The sequence below is a fragment of the Acanthaster planci genome, linkage group LG09 (assembly GCF_054643075.1).
Source record: "Acanthaster planci isolate LZ-2023a linkage group LG09, COTS_SCS, whole genome shotgun sequence".
NCBI lineage: Eukaryota > Metazoa > Echinodermata > Asteroidea > Valvatida > Acanthasteridae > Acanthaster > Acanthaster planci.
In genome coordinates, this window is record NC_141785.1 from 8,720,521 (window position 1) to 8,741,695 (window position 21,175).

General features: G+C 40.8%; 1 protein-coding gene across 2 annotated transcripts in view; it reads left to right on the forward strand.

The window, feature by feature from the left end:
* LOC147798104 (calcium-transporting ATPase sarcoplasmic/endoplasmic reticulum type-like) overlaps positions 1-21,175 on the forward strand; it is a 70,119-nt gene that overhangs the window by 26,730 nt on the left and 22,214 nt on the right. For both annotated transcript variants that reach the window (XM_087140993.1, XM_087140992.1), the window contains exons 7-9: positions 11,146-11,226; positions 14,980-15,065; positions 15,699-15,765. In XM_087140993.1, the coding sequence (XP_086997119.1) occupies positions 11,146-11,226; positions 14,980-15,065; positions 15,699-15,765 (234 nt within the window). The remainder of the gene's footprint in view (positions 1-11,145; positions 11,227-14,979; positions 15,066-15,698; positions 15,766-21,175) is intronic.

Consider the following 21,175-nt stretch of genomic DNA (forward strand, 5'->3'; position numbering starts at 1 on the left):
TTGTACATGTACAGTGTAGGTACATGAATTGTATTCCAAGTGAAACCCACAGCTTTAGGAAGGGACTGATTACCAAATTTTCCATTGCTCCAACCGGATTTGTGAAGTAGATTCTGCATGTTTCTGTTTTCTGACTTGGAAAGCATTCTTGAATTGAGTCCTGTCAAGTGATCTGTCCCAATAGCTTTCAGTGAAGTTATTTTGATAAATGTCCAATAAATGGGCTATCATTTCCCACACATAAAGTACCATTATACACGTGATCCTTTTTGCAAACTATTTTATTATTTCTGCTTCAGTTTGAGCCTGCGTATTCGAAGGCCTGAGGGTGTTAAACTGGGTGTACATGTACAAGTACATGTATTATTAAAATGTCTATTCTCCACGTTTTTGCTCTAGAGCACCCTACATGCTCAGTACATGAACATTCTGTCAGTGCAACTGGCAACAATGCAAAAATTGTTTCATTTGTACTGTATGTCACATGCTTTGGCACATTTAAAATTGCTGGAGCGTTGCTGGGCAAAGAAAACTTTCAGCCAACCAAGACACACCGTGCTCCTCACAGTAGTGTGCTATTAACCTTCACTTTGATCAGTCTGGTATCCGGCTGCTCAAGGCTGTACATGTACATGTATGTAAGCCTAAATGTACTGTACATTGTAGAGTTGTGGCTGTACCAGCTTGAAGCAACGTGCACCCACATAGATAAAATGCATGGGAAGTCATTGGCTTGTGCTGTACATGTACAGTGTGCATGTATGTAGTTGCAGCAACTGTCCATAGACATACATGTACATGTACTAGGTGTATGTACAAGTACATGTATATAAAGTATGCACATTTCTTACTGCTGGCCTTAGCCAGTTGAATCATAGAGAGAAGGACACAGAAGGAGTTGCAACTCAGGCACTTCAAAGTGTTCAATGATGGTCGCCGCCGGGTCAGACAAATAATAGAAAACATTCCAAAAATGCCTGATTACTGCCTGCATCTTAGCCGAACAAGCGGGGCCAGTAATATCCAGCAATACTTGTAGATTTTTGCTTGCGATTAATACAAATTATTGATGTGACCAAGAAAGAGAGAGAGAAAAATTCCTGATATAAGACCTACTTTTGCCATCGTAAATAAACTTTTTAAATTTTGATATTCTATTTCATTATCCATGCAAAGTTTGTAATGTTATTCTCCTCCATCCAATCCATCAATGTTCAAAGAGTTTGTACAAATTTGGCTAACACAAGCCAACAAAAATGTTCACTACTACTGGAAAGCTTAGTTCATTAGGAACAAAAATGTGCTATTTCATCACAGGGAGTGATTGTGAAATCTCATAAAATACGCTTTTTTACAAACGGCATAATAAAAACGATTCAAACAAAACACAAAATCTTGTAAACAACTGGGCCATTTGTTGTCAAAATAACTCCAGAAGAAAGAGTTTATTCATGGCAATGAATGCACATATTGATTAAGGGCAGACAGCATAATGCAAGCAACTGCGCAAGCATTAAATTTGATGTTGCCATGAGATCATACCAAGCACCAACAAAGGCATGAATATTCAATTTCTTATACCTCAGTACACAAAGTTTTAAGGATGCAGATTACCATTGACAAATGGTGACGGCGATCATAGGTACAAAGGGTTTTCATGGTTGTGAAACAGATGGTGTGTTGCAAGCATTTGCTGCGCTCTGGCTATGGACATACCAGGCATGCCAAAAAGTGATAATTGGCCAGATGTTACAGCCCGGGCAGTTCAAACTCCTTCTGTGTCCTTCCTCTATGGTTGAATTGGACATGGCTGACTTTCATTTGATCCAGAGGCCTTATCAGGGACCACTACTGGCATTATCAAAGTGGCACTACATGCAAATATCATCTATCAGGTGGCGTTGTTATGCAGACCTACCGGTACCACTGCATGTACACGTATATATTGTGGGTCATACACACATATACATGCAGGGCCTTGAACATGGTACATGTACATGCGCATGAATGAAACGGTCACTATAGACCTACGTGTACATGTACATGAACATCACCCTTGCTTTCATGTATTTAAAAATACATGTGAGATGTTTGAGTAGTCCTAACAGGACATCATTTCTAGGTAAAATTAGCCTCTCTTGTTTGTGCACTTGAGTCTGAGTCTATACAGAATTACCTCAGCATACTGAAATACATCGCTTACGACAATCTAATGGATGTCTAATATACATGTACTTGTACGTGTACATGTAGGTGGTCAAATGGGGCCAGTCATACCTGGCCGTGCTCTTTTCGTACTCAATCAAAATTAGAGTGGCCCTTTCAGCATCAAAATATGGCCTGGGAGCCAAGCGGAGAATACCGTACATGTATTCCTCAAACTGGAGTGGCTGTGTTCAGGTTGGTCCATTAGGTAATCGTGTATTTTATCCTTAATCTGCTGATGGGTCAAGGCTTCTTTGGCTTTTTTGGCCCGTCCTTGTCAACCGTCCTCAATATCGGGCACGACTGAATGGTGGCTGTTATTGTAGATGCCATTCAAAGAAATCAAAGAAATCAGTAGGTTTTATTGGGGGGGGGGGTGAAATATTATAATTGATCTGGTGGGCAGCTTGTAAGCTATTTAGGTGTAGTACTGCTCAGGGCCTTCTTTTGTAAAGCTGCCATCAGGGACCAGGTTTCAGAAGGTATGAGGCGAAAAAAAAAATCATGTTGCGCGACCGAGTTTTTGCGTGTTTTTGTTGGCAACAAGCATCACGTGTGACGTTGGCTGGGACCCTCTCTTTCTTGCTTTGTAAAATGTGCGTGTACTGAAATGTTGGCACGTACACAGCACGTGTCCACCAGCTCTCTCTTTGGTAATGTGACAATGCTTGTAAAATATGCATGTACCTTGAACTGTACACATAAAGTATGGGGAGCTTTGTCAAGCACTCACAATAGTGATTTCCCTCCTTCGATTTGACCCAGATTTTTACTTGTCAAGGAGGCGGGCCATTCATTATTTTGTTTGTATTAGGGCAATTGCAATAAATGTCAGACCGTGAGCAAGGGGAAAGACTTAACGCTCAGTCGCTCACTAATATTGAATTAAAGTAGAGATTGCTGTCAAATTGAGAAAAGGCCACATGTAAACTGTACTTATACATGTCATCGTTCTGATAACTGGAGCTAGAACTGAACAAGCACACGTGGCATTGATTGGATTTGTATTCTAGGTTCTGTGAAAACTCAAATTTACGTGTACACCGTATACATATATATTTGTACATGTACATGCATCATTTCAATGGGAGTACTGCACTAGATAGGATTTAACCCTAACTATGTTGAACCCAACAATATCAAACAATATCCATTTTTTGCTTGACCGTTAGCTCGGTAAAACCAGCAGAAAAAAGTTAAGTACAAACACGGCTTAAGTGTAGAAGCCCCAGTTTATAGCTCATTCAAGAAGTAATCGATGTGCAGAGTATACAATTCCTTTTCCCTGGTACATTCAGTCATATCACTTAAAATATGTGCAATTAAATGTGCATGAGAGTGCATGGGGTTTTCATATGCATAAACTGGGGTTTTAAAGTCCCTATGTAAATTAACTAACTCCCTAGGGTGTGTGCAAAATCATATTAAAATTGGGGGATTCAGGGCTGTTAGGGTTAATACATGTATTTTTGTGCATGATGCGTGTTACACATATTTGCTCTGGGTATAAAATGGCGTGTTGTTAAATGGCTTAAATTTACCAGGGCTTGGTATTTCTGCGTCAATAATAGATGTGTTTCTTTTTCACTGGACTCTCCCCCAGAATTGAAAGAGTTAGATTATCAACAGGCGGCCCGCTGATAAACAATGGCCGCTTGTGTTTCCACAGACCTGTGCTTCTGCAGGGCCTTTCCCATTCAGACACAGACCAGGTTTCCTGGCAGAAAGACCCAGGGGTTGCTCTGGTTGCCAGGGGCAACATTGACGTCATTGCAGCATTGGGTTTATGTAGGGTTTGTCATGTTTTGTTTGGAGAGGGGGTTGGCATTTTTGTCAACACACATTCCTTTTTTCGTTTTCCCAGGGATGTCTGTTGTTTTTGCAGTGTGGGTCAGTGTCCTGTTAAGGCAGTTTTCTGGTATTATTTTGGGTGCAGTGCAAGGACGTGTCAGCAAAATGCAGATTGGTGAAAAATGCAGGATTTGTTGTGTGCACAGCCCAAATCATATGACACGGCAGGGCACAACAATGGCTGACTGGCACTCTGGTTAGGAGAAAATCTGTCCAATTGTGTATTAATAGATAAGGGTAGCTTTTTTGTTTGAGAAATCGATGGTACTTAGCTTTGCAATCACGTCCATTTTTTTGGGGGGGAACCATTCTGCTTATTAAAGTCATACAGCTTTTTTACATGACCCGTCATTCTCCTGTGTCTTTCAGAACATGTGGAAAAAACTAAAAGGTTGTCTTATTTTTGATGCATGCCTTCTTTCAAGCAGATAAACAGTACGGTCTGTGGGGGGTAGGCTTCTCAGGGTTAAGGGGACATCTTCTTTTGTTTGGAAATGTGGGTTCGAATTGTTGGGACAAAAACGAGCACTCACAGCATTGTTGCATTCCCCATGAATTAGGTGAAAAGACAAGCTTACTGGTACATGTACTATACACGAATATCCCCACAACCTGTGAATATACTCGCAGACACATTGTTCCACTGTACAGTACATGTACATGTACAAAAAAACAACGCACACATGTCTGTAATGTACAGTATATCAGAGTATTTACTTAGACAGTATTTGTCAGGTTTGAATATATGAACATAAAAGTTACAGCAAGGCATATATACAGGTTACATTGCTTCTCATTGGGTTGGAGTGAATTTTTTTGATCTCACATTTCACAGAAAGCTCGTGATTAGCAAACATGTACGCTGTACTACATGTACATGTAGCAGAGCTCAGGGTGTTGGGAAAGAAAGTATTTCAGTACAGGGCCAGGAAAATTACTGACACTTTGCAAATATTTTTTTGCCAAGGTTTGAAAGACTTTACTAGTGCGCAGAGCAAGGAACATGTGCAAGTACATGTACATATATATTGACACCACGGTTGTTCAGTCTTCCTTTCTACAGTTCAGTGTACATGTACATAAAGTATGCATGTGGGGGTTTTGTGATGAAAAGTAAATGTTGAAACTACATGTATGCACATTATAAATGTCTGTTCCTATATTTTCATTTCCCGTAGTGGCTGGTATGCTGATTACACACTCTTTCTACATGTACATTGTGCTGTCCTTGCTTGGAAAAAAACATACATGCACATATTCCTTGTTGAAACAAAACGAAAAGATAGATTTGTTACAAGAATATCCAGATGAAGTCACATCATTTGATGCACATGTACATGTACTTACTTACATGTAAGCGTTATGGTACATGTATATAAGGATGGTTGAAGCTGTGCCCTACGTGTGTGTTTCTCTACTTTCATTCACCCTTCCCCCTAACCAAGGCCAGGGCATTTATGTAATGGTGATTCCCCTCCCAGGCAGAAAGATAATAATTATGGGAGCCCAGTGTGCTGGCTTACATTGTGGCCACTTTTATGGCCGTTGCTTTGGCAACGGGATGCCCTTGTGCCATGCCATGATAGAGGTGACAACCGTTGTGTAAAGATATTGGAGATCTATCGCCCCTCCCCCTGAAATTGCCAGTGCCTGCATTTTTTTTTTGGTTACTTCTTCGAGAGCTCTCTGGGAGGCAACAGAGTAACCTCAGTACAGTGCGTGCCACGCAGATTACTTTCTCATTTACTCTTGGCTGCTTTCAAGGCAAAATTCATGTAAATATGCATGTTCACTCATTCCATCTGCTTTGGACATACCTTGTATGCGTACATGGGTTAAAGTTAAATACTTGCATGCATGATCGGATGAAAAAAGCAAGGAGAAAACTTGCATATGCTTTCAATATTCTGGTCTGCACATGCACCGTAGGTACATGTACATGTACCCTGTTCTGACAGTGTAACCTTTGATCTCTTTTTTTGGGGGGGTGGGGGATTTTTGGAAAATATGAAATTAGAAATGGAGAGAGAAAATGTGCCCATTGAAGTTTGAATGTGGTGCAGAAAGGCATAATGGAATGGACTGACATTGTATTTATGCATGCAACCAATACCGTGTTAATGTGTTCATTTAATTTGAAATAAATGCCACCTGACCTCTCTTGTTATTTTTTTAGCAAGTGAACATTAAGCTGCATACTGAATCAGTACCTCCATGCAAAGAAATCTACCCCCCCCAAAAAAATCCCTACTTAATTGTACCAGCACCCACTTGGTTTTCAAGTGTCATGTCTATGTAATCTGTCCCGAGCTGAAGTTCACCCCCAATCGGCCAAAAGAACGACAGGTGGTTACAAGGGGGTTCTTGCACGCGTTCTGCGTGTACGCAAAGACCGTACATGTACATGCCGGAGTAACTCAGCGTACTCAGCGTGCTCTGAGTCAAATGTGCATATCGTTGCGTTCCTTATGCCGCGCCTATGCAGCGAGTACCAAAAAACATGCCATCTTTTGTTCTGCTCGGAGCGGATAGAGAGCAGAACTATCACTTAGGCATAGTAACGTGACACAATATGAGCACTGTGTTCACACTTGGACAGCCTTGTTGTAAGATCGACTATGTACAATATGCACATGTACAGTATGCATTGTAATGTACATGTACATGTAAATATGTTATAGACACACATATTTGAATTTTAGTTGATGTACGGTATTCACATTGATGATGTTGATACATGTCATTTCATGAATACTGTAGGACCACCTGTGAAAGGATTGTTAACGAGTGCTGGCCGTGCAGCCATTAATTACTTTCCAACCTGTGCTTGTATTAATTAATAATGTGCAGTAAAGATGCCGTAATGGTTTGGTGCCGTTTAGACGGACTGCGGCGCAGTCCGTCTGTTGATTCAGTTGGAAATTCTACATGTACATGGAAGAGTTTGTTTTACATGTATACCTAATGTCTCTTACCAATTTTGCTGATGTCAACGTATTTGTGTCGTAGGACTGTAGTGTGCTCACATGTACTCTGTGTGCTCTCCGTGAGGATTGGGATCAACAAACAGGGAAGGGTGGATATTTGAGAGGTGTGTCCTGGATACCCTCAAATGCCCTGTTTAATGTGGGTTGTGCAAACAGCTCAAGATACATGTACATGTACCTGTACGATTCCATATTAGCTGATTTGGAACGTAAAAAAAGTGTTTGATTTTCACACCCAGCAGGAGCAAGCAGGAATTAACCAAGTGTAGCATTGTGTAGTTGGGAGACACAGAGAAATTGAGTTAACATGTACATGTATAGTATGGTACAGTGTACATGTACATGGTGCACTGTGTATACATGTACATGTATATGTACCTGCTACACATATCTACATGTATGCACATGATTAAGGTTGCACATGTACATGTATATGCACCATACAGACTTACAGTGTAAATTCGCAGTGTCCACCATGGTCTAAATGGAGGGCTGATCTTCTTTAAGCCCAGATGATCAGGTGTATCCAGAGTAACATGTAGAGCTCAAATTGGTGTTTATGTTGTTCCTTTTGTCTTCCATTTGTATGTGTTCACTGTGTTCAATGTAGGCAGGGTGCTCTTCCTTCAGCAGCACAGGCACTGGGATTGGACTTTAACAGTGGTTTTTAATCAGTGTTAAATACACCTCCGATCCATCAAAGTGGGCTGTTCCTCAGATCCATCAAAATGCGTGGCTGACTTGGTAATTACTTTGACAGATTCGTGAACGCACAGCCCAGCCACAAGTGTATTATTTTGACCTTCAGTGATATCAGTCAGTGATGTCTTTCAGTGATGAGCGGGTCGAATTTAATGCTTCCAGGAAGCTTGCTAGTACAGATGTCAGGAAATTTTTTTTGTTGGTCAGGTTTTTGCCATCCGTTTTCATATCTACACTTCTGACTTGTATTACCATACCACCCATTTTTTCCCTAATTTTTTGGGGGGTTCACCAAGGCATCATTTTAATAAATACGAGGAGAGCTAAAAATTGCTCCTTAATTCACTTTGTTGGTTAAGGAGAGCGATTAATAAGTGCTCTCCTTAAATCAACAAAGTGAATTAAGGGGAGTGATTTGCTCTTGCTAACAAAAACCAAGTTAATGTAAACAAACTCAATAAAATTAACACAATTTAACTTCTTTTACTGAATACAATGAGTTAACTTTAATCAGTTAAACCATCTCTCTTCTCACTTCATATATTCAGACAACATGTGATGCAATGGAGTTTGGATTGTGATTATGAATGATAAGTCTTAGAGGGCTCCAAGATAACATTCAGCCTGTGACTTAGACTGGTGCACCCATTTTCTTATAAACCGAAGAAAATAATGAAAAATTAATCCTAACCCCCAGGATGTATGTAAAATTGTATTGAAATTGGAGGATTTGGACTGTTAGGGTTAATATATGGATTTCTACAATCTTACTCATTTTTCCCACTTTTTTTTCACCTGATGGAGCTTGCTGAAATTTCGTCAAAATGTTCCTTATGCCGAAAATCAGTCAATGCAGTGGTTATGAATTGGTAAACATGTCCATGGTCAACGTATTTGCAGAAAATTTTATGGAAAATCCGCCTCTGATGTCGCTCCCGTTTGAACTCGCTCTGTGTGCGAACTTGCTCGATCCATGGCATCTACTGCATTGTTTGTGGGCGTGCATGTGGGTCCGTCATGTAGTCTTTCATCGTACATTGGTTTGGTGGACGTGGGTGCAAAACTTGACTAGTCTCCTCGCTCGCCCGGCAATCCATTTCGCCGTTAGAGGGGCTCTGAATATACTGTGCATGTGCATCCTTTCTTTTTGGTATTTTAAAACGTATTGCACGTCCACTGCAGATTGTATTCATCATCCCTTCCTGCGCTCACAATACTACTTTGACCAGTGCATTTTCATATAGAACACTGAGCACATTACCCGCCAGAGACTTTTTTCTTTCTTGTGACATACTTTCTGTTCTCGACACATGAACACGCAACAGGATCACACACCAACTCCAGCCACGACAGGGTTTTTCACAAACTCACTTCTGCTGTTCACAAACGGCCGAGAATGTAGCGCCTGAACTCGACCCGTTCTGGGAGAGAGGTCGGCCGGGCGCGGCCAAGTGCGTCCATGGAATTCCATAGGCTCGCCCACACGCACTAGGCCCGCCCATATGTGCTGTCATGTTTGTGTGTTGCGATGCGGGATTCAAGCACGCGCGCACAACTCAAAGACTTTGATCACCAGCCCTTGTGTTTTAACACATCCAATCTTTGGACTCGTTTGCTACTGTCGACCCAACGAGATTCAAGGGGCTTGTCATAAATCAACATTTGCTGGTTTGAAAAAAACATGTACTCCTTAAATTTTTAAGGAGCGCTTTTTTTTTGCTCTCCTTGGAAAACATTAAGGAGCGCAGAGGAGCGTGAGTGCGCTCATTTAAAATGAAGCCCTGGTTCACACTTGAAGGAAGGAAATGTTGGATACATGTACAGTACAAATTTATACATATGTACATGTACATTTATATGTAAGCACTGTCGTACATCTCTCCTGAGAATGACCAAAGCATCCTGGTTGAAACACGGAATTGACAAAATTACTTTCTGGAAACTGCTGTAGACTGGAGTTTCCTTTTTTTAAAACAGTTTCTGGCAAAGCAAAGTTTCTTGGCCTGATTTGTTCTACTGGAGTTTCCTTTTTTAAACAGTTTCTGGCAAAGCAAAGTTTCTTTGCCTGATTTGTTCTATTGGAGTTTCCTTTTTTTTAAAACAGTTTCTGGCAAAGCAAAGTTTCTTGGCCTGATTTGTTTTATTGGAGTTTCCTTTTTTAAACAGTTTCTGGCGAAGCAAAGTTTCTTGGCCTACATGAACAAATGTATTATGGCCTCTTTTGCACTGTACAATTTCTCATACGTACATGTACAAGTCACTACATTGTATAATATTTTGAGCCCCATTCATAGAGACAGAAATATTTGCTATGGTGGCTTTTCCTCCAAAGTCATTCCTGAAATGTTAAAGGTTAGCTCAGCGTGCCACCACAGAGTTGTTGGGGGGGGAGTTGTGTGTATCCTGGCCTCTATCGCGTCATTCCATTGTCTTGCCCATGGACGTCATGGTTGCTGTATTGAGCATCTGTTGATCTGTGCAGTGATACACTTGACAGACGTACAGTGCATTGCAATTGAAGGTTAACCTGGGAATAGGAAATTCTCTTTACCCGTCTTTTCCCAAGGAGTTCATGTTCATTTCATAACACCAGAAACTTTTTCTACACAATGGAAACATTTAACAGGGTTCACACCCGTGGGGAAACATTTTCATGCCTTTTTGCTCAAGTGGGAAATGATTTTAATGCCTTGTGAAATGTGAATGTCAACATACATGTAATCCTTTCACAAAATGTCTCATTTCAAGTCACAGTGTACACTTTCAATTGCGATGTACTGTATACACACTAGGCAAAGTGCTGGTATCAAGATGTTGCTTATTACAAGGGACTTCATTTAAAAACAATTCATTTTCAGGGTGCCGATGTTACCAAAAAGAAATGGGATGGGCTTAGATATTATTGGGAAGTCTCAGAATGGGTGGTGTCCTACAGAGGCAAATGAAAGAAATGTCAAGTTAGAGAAATGTGTATGCATTCATGTGGAGTGTGTAATTTGTGCATGAAGGCAGCTTTGGATCGAGGTGTTTGTAATATTGGAAAAGAAAGTGAACCAAAGTCTTAAGTTTTAATAATATTTTGTCATATCTGACAAAAACATTGCCATACTGCGGTAATTGAAAATTAGATGAGTTGTTCTAAGAATCTAAATCATAAGGGCTCTTGTACACTAAGCTTTTCGTGATTTCATGAGGAATGATCCCTTGTTGATTTTGTAATTTTTTTCTCCGAATAAAGAACAAATACCCATGTTTTTCAGATGTTTCAAGTATTTCTCAATAGATGTAATGGAAATGTTTCTGTGAAAAACATCTGCAAGATTGGTTGCTGACAGAATATGAAAAATCCCAACTGCATGATTAATGACAAGCTTGCCTGCTTTTTTCTGTTCTCTTGCAGTTGGTGACAAAATTCCTGCTGACATTCGGATATCCACAATCAAGTCCACTACGTTACGTGTGGATCAGGCTCTTCTCACAGGTTGGTAATTGATCAACAACACTTCTTTTTTTTTTGAGTGGGATTTCTTGTGCTTACTTATGTGTACGTGCACCGTTGCTTGATTTGACTTGTGTTCAGAGGGTTGGGCTCCCGATCTTGTCAGTGCCGTTGAGCTGTACCGATGCTTTGCCACTTAACCTGTTTATGTATATGTACTTACATGTATGTACATGCCTTGGTCCACCGAGGAAACATGGAAGGGAACCAGTACTCTGATATGACTTCCATTGGTAACTCCACTGGGAATCTCAGATCTGGACTACCATTCAGGGATTTTTTTCGGGGCGGGGGGGACTCCTTAAGACGTTAAGAATATCACACCACATTTTTCTGACAACAAAGAGGAAGCTCCATATTCAGCTGCTCCTTTCACTGGCTGTGCTTTTTAAAAAAAATTCTTGAACCCCTTCTTGACGTTGAGCATTGGATGCAAGTAATGAGGCTCAAATTTTCATTAAGACTTGGCAGCCCTGTACTTCGGCAGCATGATTCGCTAATGAGGCACTGAATGCGCTGGATTTGACAGAGCTGGCTTTTTTAGTTGTTAAAAGCCATTCCGGCACCCCCCGCCTCCGGGGTATGATGTACGGGATATCAGCTTCACTGAAACCATGGGAGGTTTCTCTTGCGCTGGTTGGCCTAAAAAAAAAAAAAACTTCCCTGTGCCGAGATGTTCCCAATCATCCGTGAGGAATGTTGCTGGCTGTTTGGAAGACGGCTGCCCTCTGTGCTTACAGCTTGGACCGTTCAGGATGCTAACTGGCCTTTGGCGTAATCTCTGATGTGTGTGCTCGTCTGAGAGTCGTGGAGACCAGTTGATATGCCTGGTATTTGTTAGGTCCCTATCAATGTGCATATACATTTGTACACGTACGTCTTGTCTTCTTATGCTAAATGTCGATCTTGCAATTGCTGGCATTTCATTCAAGTCCTGCATCAAGTCCAAACATGCCTTACGGTTAAAAAAAAGAAAGAAATCTCTTCGCCTTTAGAAAATCCAAACAGACAGCTTTCATTCATTGATCTTCACAGTCCAATTTCAGAAGTCAATCAAAGTCCTGATAACCAAACAATCGATTATTGTAAAGGCCAACTAAACTTTTGAAAACAGATTCTTTGAATTTCTGTAAGAATATCAGTGCAAACAGGTGAAGAAGATATGAAGTGGAACAAAGGAATTCTTTTTTGAATGACTTGTTCTGATCTTTCATTCCACTCCTTATTTTGGTTGAAACCGAAACTCATTGAAATGTTGGTCAGGCTCCTGGTTTAAGTACTAATGACATAAATGCTACAAAAGGTGAAGAAGTCCAGTCCATGTGTAATTTCACAACTGTTAACATTGTTAGAAAAGGGAAGAATCGGTGAAGATATTGGAGTAACAGATTAGTGTTCAAAGGGTTGTGCTAAGTCCGAGTGTTAGAATTGAAATACTTCTTGCCAGTTGGCTTAAGAATACTAAGGGCAGTTTATATAAACTTTCTGCCAATAATATTTGTGAAATAAAACACTTGGTTTGCCCTTTCTCAGCCGTCACATTGTTTCTAGTACAAGTAGATGAGTCAATCAAAATTATGAAATGTAAAAAAAAAGTCTGAGAAAATCAACTGCACAGGTACACGTATCTCTCTGTGTATGGCCCGTCATCTTCATGTTTGCTTAGGAATGTCCCCATCTGTTGATGGTTGATTTAACATTTCTCTCCCTCAAAGGCCTAATGGAAAAGCCCTCGGCCTGGTTTTGGATTACGGGTTCGTTGACCAATGTCTTGGACATAAAAACAGAAAACAAACGCCCTCCCCTGTCCAACTTGGTCGCACTTTGTATAATTTGCCGCTGCAATTCTTCACGGAGTTCTAAAGTAAAGCAACCCACGCACTCCAGACTTTACCGGGAATGATACAGTACTCAACTGAATTGGCATTGGGCCAAGTGACAAGATAACCCAGCGCATCTCTGTGATCTGTTGCGATGCAGCCTGTCACTTGATGTACAGATTTTAGGGATATGCCCAAGAGTATGCCTGTTCCAATGTCATTTGCCAAATCTCTCCATATGTACATGTACATGTTTGACAACCAGCAGTTAATTTTTTTTGGGGGGGGGGCATTTTCTAACCAGTTTTTACTGTGATATTGATTGATCTTTGATTAATCCATCAATCTCTTCATTTGTGGTTTTAGTTAGTCACTTACCTGTGTCATTGATTAATCAGTTATAAGAACTTTTGTTACCACAGACATTTATGTTAAGGAAACACTGCTTGCTGAGTGTGTTTCAGCTTAGTGAACATTTGATTGCATTTATAAAGTTATTGATCAATCCATCACCCTAAAACCCTGAGGCATTCTCCATTATCTTTAGAATCCAGCTAGAGGGAACAGTATTGCTATCCAGTTCTACATTCACATACCAGACATGTACATGAATGAACATATACATTCTTTGTAGCAGAACCAAAGTTGACCTCAGTCCTCAAGTAAAGCAGTGATGACTTTGCTTCGTTGTAGAGATCTCTGCTAGATTTCAGCAGAACCACCATGCGGTAGGGGATAATTGCGGCACCCAATGACAGGTCTCCTTTTTCATAAATCTAGTCTCGAGACGCAAGTTAGGAAATTAAACTCCAAGTATCATCAAATTGCATACACTTTTGTTTGTTAATCTGTTGAGTATATTTCTCTATTTCTTTCAGCAACGTTCCTCATCAATCTAATAATAATACCCGTTACCCACTTGTGTCAAGGACTGAACATGCCATACATGTACATCTCTCTGGCAACCAGTCTCGCAGTAAATTTACTCGCCCCAGGATCTGAGCGCTCGAGGAGAGTTTCATTCTTAAGGTCCACGATGCTTTAATCAAATTTCTCTCTTGAGTGCTTGTCTTGAGTGTAAGAGACGTACATTGTACGTACATAAAAAATGCACATACGGGTGCTTGGATAAGAATTAAAGTCCTCAGCTTTAAAAAAGATTTTTTTTAACGTGCCTTTTCTATCAGATTTTATGGGAAATTGATTGATTCCCAATTTTAGTCTCGGTGCAATGATTCTCTGAATGCAAATTGTAGATGCTTGGGTTTCTTTTCGAATGAAAAAAAGAAATTTCTGTTTTTAATTCATGTACCGGTATGTGTGTCGGCGTGTGTTGCTGCTGTTGTACCGGTACATGTATGCATGTATCGGTAGTCAGGGTGGACGTCAGTCTTTAAACTGAACTTTAAACTTGCTTAGCCAGGAAATTGTTGGAAGACGTGCTGTCACTGAAAAATGCTGTGCATCAAGCATCAAAGCCTTTTCTTTGATTTCCTCTTCTTTGACTTCTCATATGTACCCATAAAAAATGTTCCCCCTTCCCCCCATTTTCTTAAATTTTGAAATCTTTTACACGTGGAATGTGACACAAAGCCCAAGGAACCACGGAGATTGTGTACATGTATGAACAGTAACAAAATGTGCCCTGAAAATAATTTGTTGCCAGGAGGATTTTCAAGCTTCTTGTTCAACTCGGGCTTGGCCACAGTCCCCTCATCTGACACCTTTAGGCTGAGCATGGTGCCAATGGTACATGAGTGAAGATGACCATAGAGGTGAAGCAGAAGCCAGATCTCAAACCAGGATTTGAGAAGAATAGTCCTGCTGCTGCAGAAATGGGACTGTGCGTGGAGTAAATTGGTACATGTATCTGTTGTCTCTGATCGTTTCCTTATTTTGTCACTTTTGTGTTCAGGTGAAAGCGTCAGCGTGATGAAGCACACGGACACCATCCCCGACACCAGGGCCGTCAACCAGGACAAGAAGAACCTGCTGTTCTCGGTAGGTCTGCTTACATCTGAAATTTTTGATAAACATTGTTCACGGCAAATCCATTTTTTGTCTGGTTCCCTGAATCTATTATACACGTATTTGATGTAATCTGTTAAATGGGTTGATGCTAGACTGAATTGTTTAATTTTACAAAAAAATTATCATTGAAATTGACTTGAATTTTTTTTAGTGGGCAGGCAGTTTGCTTTAGAATGTGCTCCAGACTTACAATATTTTATGAATTTCAGTTAAGTGTCAGTCAGTTTTTAACTTGGTTTTTTTTTACTTGGGGCGCATTTCAGTGTGGGCTTAAATACACATTTATGAAGCTGTCCTCATCAGCTTACATCTGTTCTAAGCGCTTAGATATGTACTGGAATAAAACTTGAAAAAAGAGGGCTTGCCTTTGTCCTATTTTAAACATGTCAAACTAAAATGAGCCTTAAGCTTTTAAAAGCAAATGATTTTAACCTGATCCATTAAGTGCTACCGCCGATATTTCTGCTTAACATCTGCAATGATGATTTCTATCTGGGATTTGTTTCACATTTTTGTTGCTTGATGTATCACCGCTCTCAAGCCTGAAGTTTATAACTCTCAGCATCTCATTTCTTTTTCTCTCTCCGTTATTTGTGTCACCAGGGAACAAACATCGCCTCTGGCAAGTGCACTGGCGTTGTGGTGGGAACAGGTCTGAGCACAGAGATAGGTGAGTGGCCTCATTCAACCAAAAAAAGATGTTTTTTTTTTGTTGCCTGGCTGTCGGTGCTCAGAAGGTTCCTAGGAATTTAGAGGGAGGCTCTTATGGTTATGTCAACATGTGGACAACTTAACCAAGCTACTACGGGCACTTGGCAATGCAAAGATGTGCTGGCTTCTTTGGGAGATTTTTTTGGGGGCTCCAGAACTGTATTGCTGTTTCTTGAAATTTGATCCACACTGGATATCAGATATTTGTGTAGGAGCGAGGAGTTGGGATATTAGATTGTGAATGAAGGTATGATTTGAAAGAAAATCAGAGATGATATTGGCTGCGGTAATGTTATATGTAGAATTTAAAAATTGACTTAAGGGAGCATTTCAAAAGTATGCTGTATATGTACATGTAATAAGCCTTTTGCGAGTTAAATTTGAATAAAATCTGGTACTCTGAGTTCTTGAAATTCATGTGAACATAACAATTTGAATTCTCCACCCTACAGACACTGTTGCTATACTTTGTGATTCAGGGCAAGCTTTTCCTTAGTTACGTTGGAGACGCTTTGCTTCAGTACACATTTTTCAATAGATAAGAAGGGCACAAAGGAATCAGTCCATTCCAGAGGCGGTGGTCACCATGTGAAAGCTTTCCCTGAATAAACGAGGTGTAGCAACTATGTCCTTAGTCTGAGGAATTCAAATGTTATGTTAATATGCAAGTAGAGAACTCTGTGTACCAGATTTTATTCAAATTTAACTCACAAAAGGCTTGTTGCAGTAAAGGCTGTAGTCAGGAAGAGGTGGTATTGCAGTGTTCTGCCGAAAAATGACTCAATGTACTAAATCCATGTACATGTACCTGCACATTGGCAAGGCAGTGTGTTCATTTTCAAGCAAGGTAAAACTTCATGCTCCCTAAGATTATGCACAGGTTTAGCTTGGGCTGAGTAACTGCAAGGAACTTTGATGTTGCTTTTAAGCACTTCGATTTCAAGATCAAAATTGTAAATCAAACCAGTTGCTGTGGAAACAGAGGCCTTCAAATTGCCTCAAAACACCCAAGGGGCTTTGCACTGACTGCGGGTAGGAAGCATCTTCTAATTTTTTTCCCCCATCATCTAATCACAGTGTTTAGCGGTGACCTTACCTGTTTCCTTCTTTGTCCTTGTTTGATTGCCCCATCCAGCATCTTGCTGGCCCCTTTGAAAAGAGACCATCGTTTGCAAGAATGATTAATGATCCACTGGGGAGAGCACAAGAGTCTCGGATAATTGTGCGCCGCGCTCTCGCGGTGCAAATCTGGCTAGACTCCCATAGTGGCTGGAGGGGAGTTGGACTCTGGACAGTCAGGTGCAGGCCACCATAGAGAATGCACATTGTAGACTTGGAATATGCTTGCCTGATTATATACATGCACACACATGCAAGAAGTTTTTGATGAGAGAAACCGGTTAATCAGTCACTACTGAAAGAATCGCTTTCAAACAGCATACATTAACAGTGCCAATCATCCATATTTCTCATCTTGGAAGTCTTTAGAAATATCAACTTCTGGATAAGTGTAGTTGACGAGACAGCAGTATTGAATTGCTGTTTCAAGAGGGCAGAATAGAAGGCTACATTTAATTGTCTTGGAAATGGTGCCTTAAATTTACAAGCAAGTGCAACTACAAAATTTACATGTACGTATCGCCTGCCGAAAGAATCTCATGCATACTCTACTCTGCAGTTTATTGCATTGGCACCTCCCCCCTCTACTTGAAAAGAGCCATCTGATAGCATTTCAGGGACCTTTAGTTAACGAGATTTCAGGCAAGAGCCATATCGTTTCCTTTTATTCTTTCCTTCCGGAGAAGTGTCACCAGTCACCTGTCACTGACCAAAAGATAAAAATAATCATTGAGTTGGTTGATAAGCTCGCTTAATGGATGCGGAGGCTAAAAACAAACAGTGATAGCATTGATAAACTGGGAGCAGATGAGTTTGGAGGACTGATGCGCTTGATGTCCTCACTCTGGGGTTTGGGCTAGCAAGGATTCCTTAATAATCCCCGTGTTTGAATGAAGACAAAATCCTTGGAACCAAACTTGGGATCTGATGTGGATTTGTCCAGGTGCCTTGAGAAACAAGCCAGAAGCTGGTCAGTGACCTGCCAGCTACTGGCTGGATATCTGACTTCCTTAGGGTTCATAAGGCCCAAAGCACAGGCCGGCGTCATCTGCCCAGAAATACATGTATGTTCTGAACAACAGACCCCCAAAACATAACTTTTGCCAAGTAAGGCCCACAAGTTCATAAGGAGGAATATTTTGGGTCTGAAAATTGTCTTCTGTTGAAGAAGAGGAAGAGCAGTACATGTATGTTGATTTCATTTTCTTACATGTCCTCAGTGCAATTTCATTAGTGCACATGTACAGTTTACATGTACACTGTTCTACTAGGTGAATGTAAATGCTACAGTAGTCCACAACTGAGTCAAACTTACTGACAAAATGGGAGACCGGACTGGTTAGCAGTGTTTCTTGCTATGACAATTTGAGGCTGTAGGTTTGAATCCTGGTGTCAAGCCAGTTTCCCACTTGGTTTATTCGCTGTCATGGACGAATGATAATCACCGACAGGGTTTTGTTCTTTTTTTAACTTTTGCCTAGTACAATGTGTAGTCTCCCTTCTGTCTATTGAGCTTCAGTTGGTCAGTTGTCAAAACCTTGACACAGGTGCACAGCTGTGTGGTTGATACCGTCAACTCCCTGCTTTCTGGTCCCCTAAGCTCCCCCCTTCCCCTATGGTATGCACCCAGTCACTCCAGATGCAGTCGCCGGCCGGCATATATTGACACACGATGGTAACATAGCGTTGTTTCACGTCACCCGGACGGCTGGTCCGTCGCGTCGGCATGCTGCAGTGCGTTTGGTTGCTTAATGTCCACTCCTCCCCCCCCCCCGAGTACCGTATTTTTGGCCTGTGCAGCACGGCGTATTCAGATTGCCAGCAGGCGGACATACCGATGGCAGTGGGCCGACGGGGTGTTACCGTCGGTGCAACAGCTCATCAGTCTGCACGATGACAACTGTCGCAGTGGAAGAGCCTGATGAGCTACAAGGAAGATGTCTGTGCTGACACCAAGCTGTGATTATTTAAATTCATCTTCTGTCAACTCCTGACCCCTGGAAATGATGCAGATTTTGATTTAAATGCGCGATCTGTTTGATTAATACGTGTACATGTACAATTCCCTTAGCATCCTTTTGTGTAACCTTTCTGTATAAATCCTCTTAACGGGTCTCAAAATTCCACACTGTGCAGGAAACCAATGGCACTTGTTCAGAACTATGAAAAAATCCAAGAACATGTGGCATCAAGCCTTGCGTGTACTTGTACATATACAGTGTACGTAGTAGTGGTGGTTGAGCTAATTTTCTACTAAAATGTCTGTGAGGATTTTGATGGATCCGGGATGGTAAAGGCATAACTTGTGATTTTAGGATCTGCCTCAGTTATTTTGCAATAATAAAATCCTGCTTATCAGCCGTGGCAGAATGTCTCTGAAAATGGACAGACACAGTGGACATACATGTACCTGTATGGTGTGTGTGTGCATGTGGAGGGGGGGTTAAAAACATTAGTACTAATGCTGAGAGTGTTCTAGATAGGCTTTGTTCACAGAAATGGTTGGAAAAAGAATCCATTTCTGTGAGGAAATTTTGCACACAGTTTGAGGCGAACGAGTCTCCCAGATATTGCGTAGTCTTATTTAACAAAAACCCAGAAATTATGATACTTCCTAGTTTCATCTGAGTTTTCCAAATACATATATGATGCAGCCACATGTGTCAATTCCTTGAAATGGATCTCGGGTCACCCTACTGTCAGGAAAGGTTATGTCGAAAAATGAAAACAAAAAGGACGAAAGAGAGAAAGAGACTTGAAAAGTAGGTTTCAAGATCACCCCTATGAGGCAAACAGATTGCCTGATAATCTCTCTAATGCACTGATAAATCAATCTGTTCAAATTTACGTGATGATATGCGACGTTTCTCTCACTGCAACCCATCTGCCCAATGCCAGCCGTGTATATCGTCAACACGCTCGTTTATATTTCCCCCTCTTAGTATTTATTTTGAATGGAGACCAGACAGCCGCAATCATGGAGGAAATCCACGGCTGTGGTCGTCAACAGTCAAGTACATGCACACATACCGATTATACAATGTACGGGCACACTTCATACCTCATCTCAACCAGTTCAGGCCTGTGCATGTCGCATGCATTTTCTGTTGTGAAAAAGCACACCTCGCTCCAAAAAAATGTTCTGGTACTTGTTGAAACAGCTTTGAAAATATGAAAGTATACTATACATGTACTTGTCAAGATCGAAACCTATTTCATTGTTGTATTAATTAAAACGTGGGTCTTTGTATAAATTTGGGGTCTAATTTTTTTCCAGTCCCTGTTACATCTGGTGTACAATTCTGGAAGGTTTAGGACACGTTCTTTAACTTCCAAGAGTGCTTAAGTAATATAGATTCCCTATTAAAACAAATAAAAATTGTTTGAAATCAATTTGAGTGATTTAGCTCATATCAAATTACAAAGTTTGAGTGAAAGTCAGATAGAAAGTGTCACATGTTGGATCCCAAATTGATAGAATGACCCACTATGCTATTCTTGACAAGGCTTACTCGGAAATTCCTAAAACAACACTAGTTATAGGGCCTCAATACATGAGCACATGACACGATTTCCTTGATATTTGCTGCTTGTGTCAGAGGTTAATGACTGGTCAGTTTGATCAAAATTTGTGCTCGGAAGGCAAGGCCATTTCATGGAATAACTCCATCATTGACGGCTTGTGCGATAGCCGACGTCACTCCTGCACAGAGGGGAGGCATTTCCCAGCAAGCGAAGGCGTAAGCTGTGCTGCAGCAATTTGGAACGACATATTTCAAGATGAAAGACTCGTACTCCAAGGAAGGGTTGCAAGGGCAGGATATTGGCAATCTTCTTCAAGTCTCCTCATGTTGACAAACCAAACACGACCGCTTTCTGCTTAGTCTAATTAACATGAAAGAGCCTGCACATGTACATGTTCCTGAAGTTTATTGTGAAGGGAGAATCTTTTGATTTGATAGAGTGAATGGATAACACGAATTCAGTTTAGTGGATATTGTTTTATAAGGTCTTATTGCCATCATGAGCTGTTCCCATCTTTATTCTGTTGAGTGAGTCCAATTGGCAAATAACTCCATCCTAGAAGTTCCTTGGTTACTTTGAATATTGTGCGATATTAGATTTCCCAAATTCCCTGATGATACCGTGGGAAAACACAATGTAGAAAAATGGCATCTGAAAAGAATGATGGAAGATTGGAAAATAAATACAACAAAGCATTTTATCATGACAATTGCTGAGATTTTTAA